We start from the raw sequence: 20,314 nt of genomic DNA, 5'->3' as shown, positions 1-20,314 counted from the left end.
ATGTCATAATTATGGCCTCTATTTTTTTTTCATTGGTGAATGCAATTTGCTTCCATAGTAAAACACAACGTGCAGCTTTATTTTGAGCAACTTATGATGTTTTTTTGTTTGTTTGTTTTTATTTGTTTCACTGATGCAAAAGACCAAATCATACGAATATCAACGAGAGATCTTGATTTTTTTGACGCCAACTTCCTCCTCCGGAGCAGACGGCGGCGGTAGTGAGCTCGCTACTGCAATTTAGAAACCAGAAATAAAAGACCCGAAGAAGAAAACCCGGAATTGATTCATACTTCATTCAAGTAGATACGTGCTTAATTACTACAGAGATCTGTGGTTACGGTTTCCTCTTTTAGGCGATATTTCGGCCATACCGACCACCGTTTTAACAAACCGCTGAACCGCATAACTACAGCCGTTATGGCTACACGGAAGAGATTTCTCCCCGGTGATAACGGCGAGCAGGACGGACTGTTGACCGCTTGCAAGCAGACCAAGGCGGGTGGCAAGAGACACGTAGCCGCCGTGATCCTTGCGAGGGGAGGAAGCAAAGGGATCCCTTTGAAAAACATCAAAATGTTAGCCGGGGTCCCGCTCATTGGATGGGTGGTGAGGGCTGCTGTGGACTCCGACATGTTTGACAGGTAGATGAGAAAATAATAAAGATACTGTTGTATGAAGACAACCCTAAAACTGGCTCCAAATTTCCTATAAACAGAGTACGTAGTTTATTTATATATATGTGTATGTATTCATATTATATAGCTCGTATTACAGTATTTATGTTCTGTGTATAAACCCGTTTCACCTTTCATTTTGGCCTCATTAAAGGACAAGTTCACGGTTTTTCAAGTCTCTCAGGTGCTGAAATGAACACTGAAACAGGTTTTTCTTGCTGTAATCATTCCTCCTGTTCATACTGGCTATTAGAAGATCCCTTCATTATGCACTTACAATGTATGGGGAGCCAAAATCCTTTTCATTTAGTGCAAAAATGCATTTAAAAGTGTATCTGAAGCTTATGCAGTCTGAGTTAGTCATATCAAGTGGATATCTGACACACTTACAATATCCACAAGCCTCCTTCTGACCAAAAATGAATTAAAAGTTTATCTGAAGCTAACATGAAGCTTCTTCAGTAAAAGCTAGTAGATATCTTTCAACATTACAGTCTTTATAGTGCCAGAGTCCCTATTTTTGTTACTATACTTCCACCGCAACTCAACAGGGAAACACAAAGAAGGAATTTTACGCTAAAAAGACTGTAAATATAATATTTATAATAATAACACACCTGTATTTTCTTAGTGTGTGGGTATCAACAGACCATGATGAGATCGAGAAGGTGGCAAAATCCTGGGGTGCAAAGGTGCACAGGAGGAGTCCTGAAGTTTCCAGAGATTCCTCTACGTCACTGGAAACCATCCAAGAGTTTGCCAGGCTCAACCCAGGTACGCAGACCAGTGTTTCCTCTTGGATGTTTTTCAGCAGCGGGGGCAAAGGTTTTTTGTTGTACCTGGGTGGTGCGCATGTGCTGCTGGCGTCGGAGTGAATATCAATAGGTAATTTAATGATATGAAATAGAATGACACTTAACTGCAAAACAACCTTTAGAACATATTTATTGACATCTATTTATTCATACATAATGCCTCTTTGACCCTCTACTTACAGAAGGTACTGTGTATTAGCCTCAGTGGCAAAGTTTGCGGCCTGGCTGAGAGCACTTAACTTTTTTTGTTGTTTTCTTTTTAAAGAACTCTAAGACTCTGTCAGGGAAACTCACCCAGAGAGAAACTAAACAATCTCTGATTTAAGATATTAAATGTCTTACCCTACTCACAGTTGAGGAGTCTCACAGCTCACTCTGGAGATGGGCACTCTGAGGGCAGTAGCCACCAGCTGGCTAAGCCAAGGGTAGAGCTTCATCATACTGGGATGCCAGTTTCCCCATTATGGTGAGGTGGTCCATATCCTGAAACACATAAAACACAGACAGTTCGACAACATTAATCCTCAGTCCTCTTTCTGCAGAAGCCCCCTATTAATTGTGACTCACATTTTACCTGCAATACTCCAGTTAGCAAATGATACTTGTGCGGCGGCCATGCTTACAGTACAGTACATTTTCTGGCTGCAGCAGGAATTTTGTGGACAGGGTCTTGAGATTTCCTATATTGACAGCATCATCCTCCTTGGCTGTGTGGGGTCCCAGCACATAAAAGGCTCCCATTATGTTCAGGTTCTAGGACCTTCTGTTCAAGCTGTCTTGGAGGCCATCCAGATGAGACCCCGTCTACCTAAACATGGCACAAAAAAGAAAATGAGTAACTAGTCTGATTGGTTGATTGAAACCTTTATTTCCACAGGGAGACAAACTGAGACCAGAAATAATTTACATATATACACATATACATTATATACAATGGAAACACTTATATGCACCCAGGTGTGGTCTCAGTGTCACAGGTTGTTCGTTCAAACTGCCACAGTGTTATCTCAACTTTACTTTGTGTTCTGTTGAATCAGTGATGAAACACTATCCTGCATCCTGTTCCACTTTCATGTTGTGTTGACTTTGTTTTCGCAGAGGTGGATGTCATATGTAACATCCAGGCTACGGCCCCGTGTCTCCATCCGTTCCACGTGAAGGAGGCCTTGGAGATGATCACGCTGCGGGGCTTTGATTCGGTCTTCTCGGTGGTCAGGAGGCACCAGTTCCGCTGGCAGGAGGTCAAGAAAGGATGTAAGTCAACAGATGTGGGACAGTTGTTACAGTGCACCAAAAATAGTTCCACCTATTTTTAACAGCACAAAGAACTGCAACTATTATATTCATTATCGATTAGCAATCTGACAGTTTTTTTCTGAATTAATTGATTCATTGTTTGGTCTATAAAATGTCAGAAAATGATGAAAAATGGCGATCCCAAAGCCCAAGATGCAACCTAAAATGTCTTATTGTGTCACAACAAAGAGTCCATTCAGTTTACTATCATAGAGGACTAAAGAAACCAGAAAATATTCACATTTAACCACATAATTTTGGCACTTTTTCTTTAAGAAAATGATTAATCGATCAAAATAGTTGGCAATTAATTCTCTGTTGATTGACTAATCACTCAAACAACTAATCGTTGCAGCTCCAATATAATTCACAGTCACAGTTTTTTGCACGCAGCACCTCGACAAACTACATGGGTGTTTTCATTGTGGTTCTTTGTTGTAACCTTTAGTCATGAAGTAACCTGTTGCACCAGATTCATAACATTCATGTTATGCGGCATGAATCGTTATCTCTAAATTTTTAGGTGACAGATGTCAATCAACGCCCACATGGCAGACATCAAAGCTACTATAAGTCTTCAAATCTTATTAATGTAGCAGTAATATCCGAATTGGCTACTGAGACCATAATGAGTTGTTGAACTAAATTACTTAGTATTATTAGAGAGAAGTTAACACTTTTTGAATTGGAGCCAGCGTCTAGCGGCAGTCGGTGGCATTGCACCTCATTGTACTCTCACATTGGCTTCAGCCTCAAGCCGTAACCGGCAGCTGTTTTTGTCAACGCAGCCTCTCCATGTGAATAAACTGTAGATGCAAAATAACATTTGTTGAAGCAGCGTATTGTAGAACGGACCTTTAACCTTTACCTTGCTCTCTCCTTCTAGCTGATGAGCTTACCAAACCGTTTAATCTGGACCCGGCCAACCGGCCGCGGCGTCAGGACTGGGATGGAGAGCTGTGCGAGAACGGTTCCTTTTATTTCACCAAGAGAGACCTCATATTGAACGAGGGACTTTTGCAGGTAATTTGTCAGCAAAATAAACTGCAGTATCTCATAATTTTATGTCTACATAATTCTTTTCAGTTCTCCTAAACATGTCAGGTTTACAGTTTATCATCTGCCTCCTTTAGTTACACGTTGAATGTAGATTTGAAAGGCTGTAAATCACCATTTCTAGTTATATCAGTGATTTTAGTGAATTTTTTTTGCGCATTCACATTTTAAATGACCTCTTCTTTTACCTCATGCTCCCTCTGTTATCTCTCTGTTTCCCCTCTCCTCAGGGTGGCAAGGTAGGCTACTATGAGATGCTGCCAGAGTACAGCGTGGACATAGATGTGGACATCGACTGGCCTGTGGCAGAACAGAGGGTTCTCAGGTAATGCAAACTATTTTGCTGACAGTTGATTGAATATTTAACATTTTAGACTGTTAGTAAGATAAAACAAGCCATTTTAAGACATCACTGTGGCCTCTGAGGAAGTATGAATGCCATTTTTCCACAATGTTTTCTACATTTCATAGTTTAAATAATTAATGGACTAATCAAGCAATAATAATCGTTAGTTGCAGCCCTTCTAGATAATTTCTTCTAGTCTTTCCCCATCTCCAACCACATTTCAGTTTCTCTTCTTTTTATCATTTTCCTGTGATACTTGTTCTATTTGTCTATACGCCCTCCACTTCATGAATATCTGTTTTTCAATTGTAGTCAGATAAAAGGCTCCGACTTTCATTTGAATGCTTATTTGTGCTCCACTGCCTTTCTTATCCATTTGCATTACTTTAGCAGGCACTGGTAGTTGAGAACAGATGGTTTTGATAATATGCTCATCCAATTTCTGCCTCTTCCCACAGGTATGGTTACTTTGGTCGCGTCACGCCTGAGGTGGTTCGGCTGATGTTCTGTAACGTATCCGGATGTTTAACAGAAGGAAGGATCTTTTTGTCTGTATCCGGAGAGGAGATGGTGTCTATTAATACCAGAGACACCACGGGCATCCGCATGCTGCAGAAAGAAGAAGTGGAGGTTTGATTTTTCACTATAAGAAGCTGTTGAATTGGCTCGTATCGTCCTTTATCGCCAACGCTGCCCTCTTTCTTGCATCAACAGGTCATTCTGCTGACCTCCAGAGAGGACCCAGTGGCTCAGTCACTGGCTGACAAACTGGCCAAGAGGACGGGCTGCCAGGTCATTGAGGTGGGAGAAGAGCCTCTGAATGATTTGAAGAAGATAGTGGAGGCCAGGAAGCTGGACTGGAAGGACGTGGCGTACATGGGTAAAGCAGCTAATCATTTACAGTAATATAGTGTTGATCAGGAAATTAGTCAATAGTTTCATTCACAAAGATTTTACCAAAGAGTAAAAAGAATTTCACACCACGGCTGCCAAAAATTAGCAGACAAATTGTGTCAGTAGTCATGTTAGAGGCCCCAAAACAATTGGAAAATGTGCTGACGATGTGTCATCAGAACAGCACTGTACTGTAACAGAAATCAAGAAGTTAGATGCTAAAAAAAAAGTCATGTCTAATGTCTAATGTTGTGACTAATATGGGAGCCGGTCAAGGCATGTGACAGTCATAGAGATATTAGAGGAGAGAATATTATCGCCTACAGTAGTTGATATTAGACTGTCAGGTGCAACAGAAGATAAAACTGGACAGAAACCTGCAGAAAGAGGCAGCCGTTTACAACAAACACTGAAATGTAGAAGTTTGTGTGCTGAAATATACCAATAAAAATCATAAAATCTAAAAATAAACCTCTCAGTAAATTGGCAAACTATAATGATGATGATATAGGGCAACAGAATATAAATTTTGCTCTAAGTTTGTTCCAGTTATATATTTTATTTAATTTCGTTATCATATTTAAAATTATTAATTCTGATTAAAGCATTATGATTCCAGTTCAAATGAGTGTTTTGCACTGTAGAGAAAGGCAGACTGTCTGTTCACGACTTGTCCAACAGGCTTCTAAGCCTGAAAATTCCCACAAATTCCCCTAAATCACTCGTATCTTGCTATTTCAGAATGAATCTGTCTGTACAGGTGCTTCTACATATGTGTATGTAAAATATGTTTATCTTTCCTCCTCTCAGGTAATGATAAGCCGGATGTACACTGTCTAAACCTGGCAGGGTTGAGCGCAGTACCTGCAGATGCTCCAATGGTAGCCGTTAACGCTTCAAAGTACACCTGCCACAGAGTCGGGGGACAGGGAGCCGTCAGAGAGTTCGCTGAGCACATTCTTCTTCAGAAAGAAAAAGCAAAGTCTGCAATGAAGTAGGACCGCATCGGCGGCAGCAGCTTCTGATTTTAAAGGAGAATTTCAAATGAAATCTACATGGAAGGGTTTAAGAGTTAATAGTGATATTATTTAAGATGCATATCTAGATTTAGGATTGATTTAAATAATTCACTCAGTTTACAATCAAGTTTTTTGGGATTACTATGCATGTTCTTAAATAGTTTTCAGAAAAGAAGGAATTTAAGTAACGCTGTGAATATTAGGAGTCAGAATTTATCGCATATTTGACAAAAAACCAACCGAGGTTTGTCATAGCAGTCGGGGCTTGAGGCAGACTTCTCCTTGTTGGCTGAGATTGAGCATAAATGACACAAGATATTGATTCAGCATTGATAGACAAAACACCTCACCACCAAAACCCAAAATACTACACTAGAAACTACTATCACTCTTGTCTTTTAAAACAAGGACCCAAGAAGTAATACTAGAAAAAGGTCCGCTCTTTGTAAAGCAGTAAACTTTAAGTTTTATGATCTACAATACCAGTTAAGTTCTGTTAATTTAAAAAAAAAAAAAAAAAACACCAAATAGGAATAGACATACAACTTTTTAATATTTAAGAGTAACTTGGTATTTTATACACGAGGTAGCGTTTTAAACCAAAATATAATACAAAGTCAATGTCCAACAAATCACTTTTTGACAAATCTTCTGTTCTGTCCGAACCTTTAAATGTCACGTCTTTGTAAAACTGATTGTACCTGTCATGCTGTATGTACCCATTTGTTTATTTTGCTCATGTGCCGTTAAAGTAATAGTTTGACACTCAGCGTATTTGCTTTCTTGCTGAGAGTTAGACGAGATAATTGATACTACTGTCATATCTGTATGTTCAATACAAGACAGAAGCCTTATGGAAGCTTTGCTTAGCATACAGACTGGAAACAAAGGGAAACAGTTAGTCTGACTCCGTTAAAAGTATCAAAATCCACCTTCCAGCATCTCTAAAGCTCACTAATTAACATGTTATATCACGCTTAGGGTTTTATTCCAGTCAAACAAACAAGATATAACATGTATATAATATGCAGGTGGATTTTGTTACCTTTGGTCAGAACCAGATTAGCTTTTCAAGGTTTCCCCTTGTTTCAAGTCTTTATGTTAAGCTAATCTTTACCGAACAAATATGAGAGTGGTATCAATTTTCTAATCTCACTCTCGGGAAAATATCTAACTATTGCTTGAACCTGCAATTATGATATCTGCACACAGAACATGAAGGCAGCATAAAGCTAAGTGCGATTGAGTGCCTGTTGCAGCGTGGAAACTTCCTGGTTAGCAGGATTCCTGAGGATTAACTTTATAACTGCCGATTGAGTTATTAGAAAGTGGCCTGAAAAAACCAGTTTATTGTAACCTGGTTTGCTCTTTGATCTTGTGTGTTCAGGTGAACGACGTCTTTTGCGGTGTCATTAAGTCAGTGAACCTGTGTGTGAGCTCTATTTATTTTAGTACGGGGTATGGCAATATTTAATTCTGTGTGCTGTTGTTTCTATTATCCTCCTCATAGGTGCTCGGTTGATTGTTTTGTTTTGATTACACTGTTTACTTGTCATTTCACTCTTTCATGTAATTTTATTTCATTTTGTTTTATTTGATAATTGTATATTATTGATTTTGTTTGAATCATTTTCAATGAAGTTGTCCATTGAAGATGAATGAGAGTCTTGGTCTTATGTTTTTAATATGCAGCAGTTGGCTTACCAGAACTTATTCAGCATGAACACCAAACAACAATTTTTGAATCCCTTAAAGTAATAGTTTGAAAATACATTTATTTGCTTTTTTGCTAAGAGCCAAATGCGGAGATCAATACCATCGTCATACCTGTAGCTACATATAAAGCTACAGCCAAGAGATGTTTTAATTTTTAGACAAACAGAAGTGTAAAAATGGTAAATTGTGATTTTTGGAGTTCTTTCTTGGCTGAGACTTCCTGGAGTCTTCTTGTCGCTGTGATTCAACTTTGCTGAGACTCTAAGAAGTCACCAGTCCAACTAAGAAACAGTCCCAGCATGTAATTTATTATGATATTGATAAACTCCAACATTCAAGGGTCCAGTGTGTAGGATTTAGTGGCATCTAGTGGTGAGGTTTCAGATTGCAACCAACTGATAACCGCTCCCCTTCCAAGCGTTTTGGAGAACCTACAGTGGCCACTAAACTCGTGAAAAAACACTACTGTAGAAACATGGCGGTGCAACATGGAAGAGAACCTGCTCCCTCTGTAGATATAAAGGGCTTATTCTAAGGTAACAAAAACACGACTATTCTTAATTTCCAAGTGATTATAAACTAATTAAAACATACTTACACACTGGTCCTTCAACACTAACATACAGGAGGTAATCCAAGCAGCAGAAACCTATGAAATAAATTTAAATTGATTGAACAATATAGTAAAATGATAGAAATAAGTTATTTAAAAACAGAAAAAGACTGACTTCGACTTTGTACAACACTGTAAGTCAAGATGTTGTGATATGTAGCACAACATACTAGCTAAGCACTACAGTGGCATCTGCCTTACACAGAACGACTCTCTGGAGACTGAAAACGTGATCACAGTCTTTGGAGCTGTTTCTAAACAAACTAACTTGACTGCAACCTTTGGTGGTGAAGGAACGTGTCACACAGTGGCCACGATGGGTGGCTCATTGATGTATTTTTAATAGTTTTTGGACAACAATGGAGGTCTACAGCACAGAGGAATACTGTAAGATATATCAGGCTTCGGATACACATATAATACTTGTAAACAGATCAATTAATTGTTGGGTTGGCTCCAAACATGAGATTTGAAAATTGCCAGCCATATCATGTAAATATCATGTTATTTCTCCTTTCCTGTCATCTGTCAGTGACTGTAGTTTGACATTTATTTGGAGCTCGTAGAAAAGGCCGCTGTCATTTCTGTTAGGGAGGAGCGCTTGCTTTGGTGTGTCATTAATATGCCAATTGTGTGTGGTATAGTATGTGTTTTGAAAAGATACAGGTTTGGAGACAAATAAAATTATGTACTTAACTGGGTGGGGTAACTCATGTTACAAGACGTGAAAAAAAAAATCACTTCGTTCATGAAAGAAACACCGATTATCCTTCTGGTGTTTATTTTAATCTGATCGCTAAACCTGTTTGTGTGTATGCTTGAACTTTTGCTGCACCGTGTGAACTAAATGTCCTCACAGTGCATTGATGATCTTCTGATGTTAAAAAATGCTTTGCATCATCTTTTAATCCTAAAGTATAGTTATGTAGTTTTTAACATTTCTTATTCAAAGCTCTTTCTTTTTCTTTTTTTTTTTGGCCAACAACCACTGGTTATCCTTATATACATAATCATAACAGTATCCATGTTTCTGATTGCGTGCAGGCATGTCTTCATTCTTGAACATCAGAGCCACTGATGTCTGTACCAACTGAGTTACCTCAACAGGTGAGAATGAACAGCGAAGTTTGCTTTCTGGCTGTTTGAACTCTGCCGCATTTGCGTTTACATTCACATGAGTGTCCTGGTTTTAAGTCTTATCCTGGTTTTGACCATATTCTGGATATGGCATTTACATGGAAGACAAGACACCTGGTTTTTAATATCCGTGTTTACATGATTCTAACAGTATCCAGGTTTCTGATCTGTGTCCAGCTCTGTCTTGATTCCTCAACATCTCAGCCGCTCAATAACATGTTTACATGTGACAGTATTCTGGTTTCTATTGGAATACTCCAGGTAGCAAACCCAGGTTTCTCAAAAACCAGGATAAAGGATTATTCAGGTTTCTGAAAGGTGTTTACATGCGGAACACATAACTGGGATACTCAAAAAACCCGATGATAACCAGGATACTTGTGGGCATGCAAACACACTCAGTGTGACTTTGTATGTGCAAAGTAATGATGTTAAAATCAAAACATTTATGTTTAGCCTACATGTTTATCATCCTTTCAACGCTGCATCACTCTATCGTCTTCCTTTTAGGCCTAACTATTAACAGTTGAAACAAGGCAACTCGTTAGCCATTGGTGACGCAGAAAATAAGATTGACTGGCCAAATACATATTCATGGCCAAATTGAAAGCTGTAACTACATTTAACTCCAAGTAATCATTGTAGTTGGATGTGGAGGGAAAGGAAAACAAGCTGCAGTAGCTTAATCAGCACCACAGGGGCCTGGACAGCTCCGCTTCAGGCTAACCAGGGTTAAATAATTTCTGTGGGTTAAATACTGTATATACAGTGATAACTCATGTATATTAGCCCAGAATAGTTAGTCCTAGGTTAACAAATAATAGGTCTTATAATAGCAATAATAGATAAAAGGAAAAAGACCTGTACATTGATGTTAATCATATTGAAAACATCATGTTTATGTGGTTGAATGGGTTATGCTGATGAAGAGTAGCTCTATTCTACAAAGATAGATTCCCTAATATTATATTGAAGTGGATGAGATTGCACAGGTGTTGGCTTTACACATCATCACACCTTTGAAGAACAACAGTGTCAGGCCCAACATAATCTATGCAGCCTACTGCTGGAGCTCTAGTTGATAGGATTGATTATGCATTGATTAATAATGAGTACTCCTTGATCTGACATTTAGACACCATTTATGCATTCTGGCATGGCACTCCTGATCTCTGATAAACTCTATAAGTAACAAGCAAAATGACTTTTTGTTTTCTCATGATAACAGGTTGATTAACTCATTATCTTGAGATAACGGCATTAAAAAATTGCAAGCATGGCTGTACTGGGCTTGTGTAACTTTCCTCCTTTTTAAGATGTATTTTAAAGTTTAAACTGTTTAAATTGGCTTTTTCTTTGTTTTTGCTTTTTACTTTTAATGTAAAGCACTTTGAACTACATTTTGTATATCAAAGGTGCTATTTGAACAACAATTATTCTTATTATTGTGAGTTTTACTTTGTGTGTGTGTGTGTTTAGGGTAGAGGGTCAGGTTACTCATTTGCCTACATTTTCCACAGATGTAACAAAACTTCCCCCTGGTGTTCAAGATACTAAACTACAACAGAGGAATAGAAAGGTGTACCTGTTACACTAGAAAAGAAACAAATACTCTTCTCCATAAAAACTTAAAAGCGAAATATCTGTAACTAAAAAAGATAAATTACTGTTTTAATTTTTTCTTTTTTTAGCATGACATTTCCTTAAGAAAGAGTTATATGTTGTGAATTAGACTAATATAAAAAATTACTCAAATAATAACAATAATAATATAATAGCATAGAGTCTAAATTCATGCTGACAATTATTCTGTAAAACTACACCACAATACTTTTTCTTTTTCTAATAGTTTTGTATCTTTTTATAAAATAGTGTTTTCATGTGCATATAATGAACAAAATGAAAGCTAATCATAATAATAGTTATTGCATGAATAATATTCAAATACAAATGTCTTATCAGAAAATGTGATTGTTTTAATAAAAGATCAGCAAATCATATAAAATACATTGTTAAAAACAGAACAGAACGTTTTGAGAACCCAACAATGAATATTTGTAAAGCACATAGCAAAAAAATGACCAGGAACCTTAATACAGAGCAATTACAAGTAGGTACAGTAAGAGAGAAGAAGAAACATGTCATAAAAACAAATAACTTTCAGGTGTTCGGTCACTCTGTCATGTTAACTGGTGTGATAACCAGCGGCCCGTCGTTCTTTCCAGATTTATTTGTACATGGGCTGAAGAACGGGTAGATGCATTCAGTGAACATGTCATTGAAGGTGTAGATGTGCATTTTAGCGTCAACATTGTAGAAAGACACCTGAGGAAAAGAAATAAGACAATATAGCATGTGATGCTACTGCAATGAGATGCCACATTTATACTGTATCCCATACTGCACCTGTCCTTTCTCAAAGTCAACAAATATCCCAATCTTATGGGGTCGGAGGTTCAAATGGACGTCTGTGGAAGGTTCAGTGCGAAAGGCGTACTTGTTCCTGAGGAGAGGAAGGAAAAGATAGTTCATGTCTGCCACATTTATCACCAGGTGGCTATTTAACAGCATGTTATCTCTCTTTTTTCAGTATTTCATTATTATATTATATACTATAGCAAAAAAACATATTTTTAAGAATTCAAAACAATGTTATTTAAAAAGAAATCCATAATTTAAAAAGAATGGACACCAGCAGAAGAAATATTAATCCTGTCATCCTGTTTTTCATTGCTGTATTTCTGTAATGTTGCTATTTTGGACTGTTCTGTACACACATAATACTGAACATCAACATGTCTGTCCAGGGAGAGGGATCCCACCTCTGTTGCGCTTCTTGAGGATTCTTCCATTTTTTCCCTGTTAAAGGGTTTTTTGGGGTGTGTTTTTCCTTATTCGAATTGAGGGTCTAAGGATAGAGGGTGTTGTATTGCTGTACAGACTGTAAAGCCTTCTGAGGCAATTTTGTGATTTGTGATATTTGGGCTTTACAAATAAAAATGACTTGACTATATTTATATTGGACTTTTCAAAAGCAAGTGTACAAAGTGTTTCACAGGTTAAGGTCCTTTAGATAAAGCATTCAAGGTTTTCTGTCTTTTCTTTCTTTTTTGTTTTTTAAAGCATTATGGAATTAAATTATGGCTTTATTACAGTACATAATGATCAATACATGTAGATGAACGTGGGTGAAATCACATTTGGTGTCAGTAGCAGTTTGATCAATTTAACATGCAACATTTTTGGGTTGACTGATAACTGATGGCAAAACTCACTTGTCTCTCAGGCTGAGGAACCAGTATCCGTTGCTTGGGGTAATTTCAAACTTCCCCTTCCTGTTGATTGATTGCCTGGCTACCCCCAGATCCCAGTCTGTCTTCCCGCCCACCTGCACCTGTTCACAGGGATTACGAAATATTTATGAGGTCAAACGCAAAAACATATGAAAGGTATGGAAGGCGTATAGCTATTTGGTCATGTTTTGTTAGCTTGTGATCATTATCTAATTATGACTTAAAGTTGCAACTTAAACACAAAAATAACACAATGTTTTTTATAAGACTCAAGTAAACAACTTCATCATGTCAAAATGACATTGTGATCATAAAAAAACACAATTTTGATAAAATCATCTTTATCCGTGTTCTCTTTGACCAGATATACCAGAAATGTCTTCTCTTGTTTTTGCAGCCAAAGTAATTGTTGTGTAATTTAGCTTTTTCTAAATTAATACATACTTCATATACTGTACATATATATGTAACATGCTTTTCGTGAATTTTTGTTATTTATATACTGTTACATTGTCTTATGTCAACATGGTCAAAGTTCCAAAATGTGAAGTGAACGTATCTAAAATGCTCCCTTCAAGTCAAAAGTCAGGGCTTCAGCCTGCTCCTGGAACTGATGTCAGATTGTTTGTGCGTGCTGACAAACAGACATGGGTTGTTCACATTGTCTACTCACATATTTCAGATTGGATTTTGGTTCGAACATGTATGGATGTATTTTAGAAGCTGACATTTTGAGTAAAGAATGAGAAAAAGTTGTGAAATCCTACTATTGTACTGTTTCATAGTTTGTTTACATAGCCTCCAGAGCCGGCAGAAGCCTGCCAAGGGGCAGCATCTGGAAGCTAACCAATCAGAGCAGAGTGGGCTCATCGGGATGGGGGCCTTAAAAAGACAGGAGCTAAAACGGCCTGTTTCAGACAGAGGCTGAATTGAGGGGCCAGTATAAGATAAATAAGGAGTTTTCTGAACTGTAAATCATGCAAAGATATTCCAGTTGAGCCCCAAAATATAAATATAGACCTGGAAATCTGCATGATACATCCCCTTTAAAGGGGAGGGCATTTTACCTCCCAGTAGTGTCTCCCAGAGGAAATTGCCTCCCTCCCCAGGACACAGACAACTCTGTCAAACCTCTCTGTGTTGTCTGGAACCAGCTGGTGTCGATCTGCACACCTCACCTGCAGAAAGACAGTTTGTCAGTGCAAAACTTCACATTGACGCAACAAAATTAGTGATGTACAAGGCCAGTAAGGGAAATGATGGACACTTCAGGAGGGCAGCTGCATGTCAACAGGACGACACGGTCACAATTTTAAAGCCAAGTGAGCAAAACATTTCCAAATTTATTAAGTCTATATGCCTGTAACATAATCCTCCCATGTGATTTATGCAAACATGAAAAAAGGCCCTCCAATTTTGCCTTCCAAAAAGCTAGAACAGACCGAGATTTTAGTCACAATTTTGAGACCAATTTTCAAGATTGTGAAGAAAAATTATGTGTTTGCAGGCTTGTCAGTTTGAGTCCCTGAACTGCCTGGAAATTGAATGATTAGCACTTTATTTTTTCAAAAAGAATCTTGAAAATGTTATGATTTATAAATTAAATTAACTCTCAATGATCAATTACTATATGCTGTAATAATATGTGATGTGTCTCACACTCTTCATGTCCTCTGACAGAATCAATCTGGGATGGGCAGTATTGGAGTCCAGAGTTACATCCACTGTGTTAAAGGAAGACGAAAAAGGTAAAAAATGTTAAATTAAATGTTAAAGTATTTTATATTTAATCATCTCTGCAAGGTGACTTTATGTGTCCTTAATATTTACATTGAATTCAAAACACACCTGCATACTCCTGTATCCTCCTCATCCCTGAAGAAAAAGAAATGTTTAATGAAAACAGGACAAAATGTTGTTAAAACTCACAAATGCAATGCCAATATTTGTGTCATTAACCGGTTTAAGGTGGAATGCTCACTTTATTGTGTGTAGTATACTGGATGTGTTTAACTGTTTAAGGTGGGATGGTTGGTGTCACTCACTGGTTTGTATCTGGATCTCTATTATCAGCAAGTTTAAGGTGGGCGGCAGATATCATTCACTGGTTTATGTATAGACCTTTATCATTAGCCTATTTAAGGTGGAGTGGGAGTTGACACTCACTGGGCTGTGTTCGGACCGGACTGGGTTCCAGTAAGGTGGCAGGAAAACCTAGAGGAACAAGAAGTCATGCATCAGGAGCTAAACACCAATCCATAGTGACGTTTAATTGCACAAATGATACATTTTGTCCCATGTGATTGGTGCCATTTTGTGTGTGCTTTGGAGAAGTCAGGAGTAATATAAATTACTTGCAATTTATAATTTCACACATCAAGATAGCCAGCTCATTCTTAGCTCTACCACCAGAGGGCAGTATTTTTGACAGATCTAGTGTAGTGTTTTGCTCAAGGGCATCTCAGCAGAATCTAAACTGCATTTTTTGTCTTGAAGAAAGGTGGGGTTTTTCATAAAGCAAGATGTGGAGGAAGACCCATGATCCTTTTAAAGGATAAGGCTTTTTTTCTATAGTTTTCTTATTGTCAACAGATCTCATGTGCAGAGCCAAACCAATAATGAATAGATTACTTACAAGTATTGTGTGTGTATTGAAAGCCTGGTATATCTTATTCCTCTGTGCCATAGACTTCAGCTGTTTTCCAAAAACTATTAAAAACACATCAATGAATTAATAGTTTTTTCACTACAACTGAGGTCTACAGCCCAGAGGAGTAAGCTATATCAGGCTTTGGATCCACACACAATACTGGTAAGTAGGACCAATTCATAGTTGGTTTGGATCCACACATAACACTTGTGTCAACAAAAAAATTTTAGTAAATCACCAGCCATACCCTTTATCTGATTCACAAAATCAGGAGATAAAGATGGAGATGAAACTGTTCTTTTGACAAGACACGGAAATAAATCAACACTGACCACCTTTTGCACATGTTTCTACAGACTCAATGCTTTACAGTAAAAACAGAGAGCTAAAGATCTGAATTTACCAGTTGAATGCCTTCACTGTCATTCATTTATGTTTGTGTTTTGCAATCAAAGACCTGTCTCTGCAATACTATTCAGCTCTTTCTGGAACCTTTCCACCAGAACTGCCAGCGATCTGTAGATGGTCCCTGTTCCCAGGTCAGAGTTCACCGACACTCCAGACCAGTCTTTGGCAGGTGGAGGACTGGAGAGGATAGGGAAGGTCTGGAAAAATAACCCAAGGTTTGCAGTATGTAAGTATATTAACTCCATGTTAAAATTTCCTCAACCCCTGTATCATCAAATTGAACCTCGTTAGAGCCTCGCCAACCTTGACACAGTGTATGTGATCGTCTGATTGGGCAAGCTGGGCAAGCACGCTTTCTCTCCTCCGCAGTTCTTCGACCTCCAGCTCCAGCTGCCGTATCATGGCATCAGCCTGGTGCTCAGCCGCCCTCCGGCTCATCTCCAGCACCTCCATCAGCTCTGCCTGGGAGCGCTCAATGGCAGACACCAGTGCTGAGAACACACATACGCTGCCCGCTGTCTCTCGCTCCACCGCCAACTGGGGACAGATGTGCATGCATGTTTCATGGATTTTATGACTTGGATGTTTCCAGACACTCTACACTTTAAACTTTTTATAAACTTAAAGATGGTGTTACCCCCCAAAACAGACCAAAATATACAGTACAGATTCTGGCTTAGATTTACAAGGTTAGAAAAACAACCTGAAAAGGTAAGTAAAAAAATAAAAACCCTGAAAATTGGGTTCAAATTTCACAAAGGTTAGGAGTAAACCTGAAATTTGGATAAAACCCCTTAAACCAGGCAGAACCCTAGAAAGTCATTATTAAACCTTCCATAATTATTGGTAAAGTCTCAGAACTATGTAAGAAACCCCTCAAATTACAGAATGAAACCCTTGAAATTTGATAATAGATTTGAAATTTTGGGTACAACCCTGAATACTTCCCGGAAATTTGAGAATAAACCAGCAAATTTAGAGAAACTTGCAATACAACAAGAAATTTGGGTATAGCCCCAAAAATTTGGGTAAAGCCCTGAAAAAATTTGGGCAAGACTCCTATGATTGTGTTAAATCCAATAATAAATAATAAATACCCCAAATTATGGATTTAAAACCTCAAAAATTGAATTTTTTACTAGAACTAGACATAAAATCAAAAATTTGGGTTAAACTCAAAAAGTTAGATAAAACATAAAAAATGGAAAATGAGGAGGGAAACAACCTGAAAAATTTGTGAATTAAATTAGAAATTGATAATAGAATCTGGATAAAATCCCAAAAGTTAGGTTGAACCCTGAATATTTGGTCCAATCTCTGAACATCAGGAAAATAAATTTAAGGAAAACTGTAAAAAGTTGTGAATGCAAACAAAAAGTTGGATGGAGTTCTGGAATAAATACACCAAATTAGTGAATTAAAACCTTGACAATTGAAAATAGACTTTTTGGTAAAACCCCATAAGACCTAAAAACTGTAAATATTGAGAGGGAGAATAATGGAGAATTCAGGTAAAAACCGAAAAAAAGAGTTGAGCCCAAAACATTCAAGTAAAAACCCTGAAAGGTCAGGAACACACCTAAAAATTTGGGTAAAACCCCTAAAACTGTATTAAACCCTGGGAATTATGAAATAACTATGGCAAATTAGGCAATTAAAACCTTGAAAATTGAAAATAGACACACATACAAATACAAACAAACACAAATATGCAAAATTGAGAATTCAAATCAGAAGGGAATAAACCATAAAATTGAGATAAAACCCTACAAAGTCTGGAATACATGCACAAATTTACCCTTAATTAGGGAATTAAAACCTTGAAAATTGAAAATAGACTTTTGGGTACAACCTTAAAAATTGGGTAAAATGATAATGGAAAATTCAAAAAGCCAAAATTTGAATTGGGCCTACAAAAGTGTAAAACCTCTAAAAAGTTGGGAACACACCTAAAAATTTGGGTAAAAGTTGGATGAAACCCTGAAACACAGAGAAGAAAAAAAAGAAAACCTAAAAAAAGTCAGTGACAGTGTGTTTCTGATAAAAATGTTGATAAAGGGATGGCAGGAGGATTTACAGGTTTTTTCACAGAGCTGTGGTATTTGCAAGTGTGTGTGTGCGTTCAACGTACCTCCAGTTCATTCACTGACATTCTGATCTCTTCAATCTTTCTGATTCTTTGTCTGATCATCTCCTGGATCTCCTGCTCCGACGCACTCAGCTGAACCTACACACACACACACACACAAAGCAGCAGCAGCGGCATTAACAATTTTTTATTGCTTTCCATCTAGTGTGATATTATTTTTTGTTTCAGTAAAAGTTACTTTCTGTGTTGTGTCATTAAATTTACTTTGTTTCGCTCAGATTTCGAAACATGAGGAACTTCTTGCTGTCATGGCAACAATCACCTGCTGTAGAGTTGTTCTTCCTCTTCAAAGTCATTGTCTGAATGATTCACTCTAAAAGAATTCTGTTCCTCTGTTTTGTTTTCCTACCTTGGTTTCCATCCATTCAGCTTCAATAGTCACTGTGTCATGATCTGGGTGGTCCTCGGTCTCACAATCAGGACATATACATACTTTGTCTGTCCTACAGTAAATCTGAAATCAATGAGAGAGAAAATATAAAAAATATAAACAAATAAACCTCACTTCAAGAGCATCCCAAAATCATACACTATTGTTACTTATTCCTCAATGAATTGTAATACCGTATTAGTCCAATAAGACAGGGTTTTTTCCCTGGAAATACGTCTGAAAAAAGTGAGGTCGACTTATATTCGGGGTCTAGAATTTTAAATGTCAGTATACACTCACAACAAAAGATGGCGCTAAAACACTCAAAAGTAGGCGAACAACTGAGTAACAGTAATGTAATGAGTGTTGTCGTCAACTGGGCTTCACCGTCTCTCCTCTGCTGCACTGAGCTCTGTGAGTGTGTGGAACAAGAGAGGAGAGAAACTCAGCGCAACCATAACTGACAGCAAAACACAGTAGAGAGCTTCATATGGTGCTGAAATGAAATGAGTGCACATAAATTAGGTAAATAATACAAATGAACATGGTCTCTACTGTGTTTTGCTGTCATTATAGTCACACTGAGTCTCTCAGACAGTTCACACTTACACCTGTTGCATTACTGTAAGTGCAATAAAAGTTCTGTGAGTAAAAAGCAAATAAGAGTAATTTAATCCAAGGCGTTAGTCTTGAAAAAGGGGGGGTTGTCTTAAAATCAGGGTCGTGTTATATTTGAGCCAATATGGTAATAATTAAAAAGATTTTGTGATTCCCTGTGGTGACCACTATTATAATTTACTAGTACATCAGAGGTTATGTTCCTTCTAGCATACTGAACTCTGAAATGCTAAAACTCAATGACAGATATGAGTTTATAATATAGGTAAAAGTACCATTATTCCCCTGTGGTGGATGTCACAGATAGGGAGGTTGTTGCTACTCGCAGCCCCACTCACAGTGAACCTTCTCCGGCCGCTGGAGCGGGAGACAGGGGGAGGTGGCGGAGGAGGTCTGGAGGTGTGGTTCAAGGCCGAGATCGGACTGTTGTTTGGTAACGAAGAAGCCAGCGAGGTGGTGACGGGAATGGTTGCTGGTGACAACAATGTCGGGTTGGGCTCACCTTCAAAGGTAGAAGACAGAAAAATGAAGAAGCTAAAGTGTGCTCTTCATCCCTCAAAAAAGCTTCTAAAGCCCTGCAGAATTAAAGACATTCCCATCCCATTAGCATGCAGCTAAAAGCCAAAGTACAGCCTCATAGAACGGTTAGCCTGGTTGTCATCTTGTTAAAAGATTGCTGATAAAATTAAACCCATGTAAGTACAGTTGTGGAGGAGATTGTAACGCAAAGTAGCTCTGACAGGACAGTTATAGATCATCTGCAGAATGTGCAACTAAACTGAACAAACTGGATTTTGAACTGATGAGTCAATTCTGGTGGACTAAATCAGCATTTCACACTGACTGAGAGTTCAACTGGGGCACCAAAAACATCCAACAACTAAATTCGAAAAGTTTGAATATAGTTGTAATTAACTGAAATAACATTTGTTTTTTATGGTCATTAGTTATCAGTCATTGCGTGTTGAGCTAAGCCTACTGGACTGTCAATCTCAATCTACTCACGTGAGAAGAAGGGGCCAATTTATTGGAATATAGGTGAACTTTTTGTTGGTGGAAACTGCCCAAATGGTACAAAAAGTAGTCTGAATTATCACAACCTGTCCAATTAACTTATCAGTAGCCCAACTGTCAATCTGGCAACACTATCTGTAGGAACAAGCGGTAGAGGGTTGGAGGGTTTTGTAGATGGGATGTTAGTAATAACACAGGGTCTAGATGTAGTCTGAAAAGGTGGGGTTTAGAGACTGCTGTGGA

The 20,314-nt window shown here is 38.0% G+C and overlaps 2 protein-coding genes and 1 long non-coding RNA gene across 13 annotated transcripts in view; 1 reads left to right on the top strand and 2 right to left on the bottom strand.

Moving 5' to 3' along the window:
* The first annotated feature begins 247 nt into the window (after nt 1–247).
* On the top strand, nt 248–7,762 carry cmasa (cytidine monophosphate N-acetylneuraminic acid synthetase a). Its single transcript, XM_044341694.1, has 8 exons — nt 248–644; nt 1,309–1,451; nt 2,591–2,746; nt 3,675–3,811; nt 4,075–4,169; nt 4,649–4,820; nt 4,905–5,070; nt 5,895–7,762. Exons 1-8 carry the CDS (start codon nt 421–423, stop codon nt 6,080–6,082), a joined length of 1,281 nt encoding a protein of 426 aa, XP_044197629.1. The 5' UTR covers nt 248–420; the 3' UTR covers nt 6,083–7,762.
* LOC122973892 lies at nt 1,607–2,579 on the bottom strand. Of its 2 annotated transcripts, XR_006400153.1 has the most exons (3): nt 2,446–2,579; nt 2,067–2,300; nt 1,607–1,975 (listed from the first exon to the last, which is right to left on the bottom strand). It is a non-coding gene; the product is annotated as an uncharacterized LOC122973892 (long non-coding RNA). The 2 variants fall into 2 exon arrangements; XR_006400154.1 differs by having other exon boundaries at nt 2,067–2,579.
* Nucleotides 7,763–11,524: 3,762 nt separating the features above from the next.
* The window catches only part of LOC122973384 (E3 ubiquitin-protein ligase TRIM7), a 40,809-nt gene continuing 32,019 nt past the window's right edge, over nt 11,525–20,314 (bottom strand). For all 10 annotated transcript variants that reach the window (XM_044340843.1, XM_044340840.1, XM_044340839.1 and 7 more), the window contains 12 exons: nt 19,333–19,559; nt 18,419–18,523; nt 18,052–18,147; nt 16,224–16,457; nt 15,970–16,117; nt 15,029–15,076; nt 14,711–14,737; nt 14,522–14,586; nt 13,930–14,040; nt 12,845–12,963; nt 11,976–12,072; nt 11,525–11,894 (listed from right to left, as the gene is read on the bottom strand). In XM_044340843.1, the coding sequence (XP_044196778.1) occupies nt 11,742–11,894; nt 11,976–12,072; nt 12,845–12,963; nt 13,930–14,040; nt 14,522–14,586; nt 14,711–14,737; nt 15,029–15,076; nt 15,970–16,117; nt 16,224–16,457; nt 18,052–18,147; nt 18,419–18,523; nt 19,333–19,559 (1,430 nt within the window). In that variant the 3' untranslated portion in view covers nt 11,525–11,741. The remainder of the gene's footprint in view (nt 11,895–11,975; nt 12,073–12,844; nt 12,964–13,929; nt 14,041–14,521; nt 14,587–14,710; nt 14,738–15,028; nt 15,077–15,969; nt 16,118–16,223; nt 16,458–18,051; nt 18,148–18,418; nt 18,524–19,332; nt 19,560–20,314) is intronic.

This window comes from Thunnus albacares, chromosome 22 (assembly GCF_914725855.1).
Source record: "Thunnus albacares chromosome 22, fThuAlb1.1, whole genome shotgun sequence".
NCBI lineage: Eukaryota > Metazoa > Chordata > Actinopteri > Scombriformes > Scombridae > Thunnus > Thunnus albacares.
Note: the sequence above shows the minus strand (reverse complement) of the source record. Positions and strands in the feature narration are given on the sequence as shown.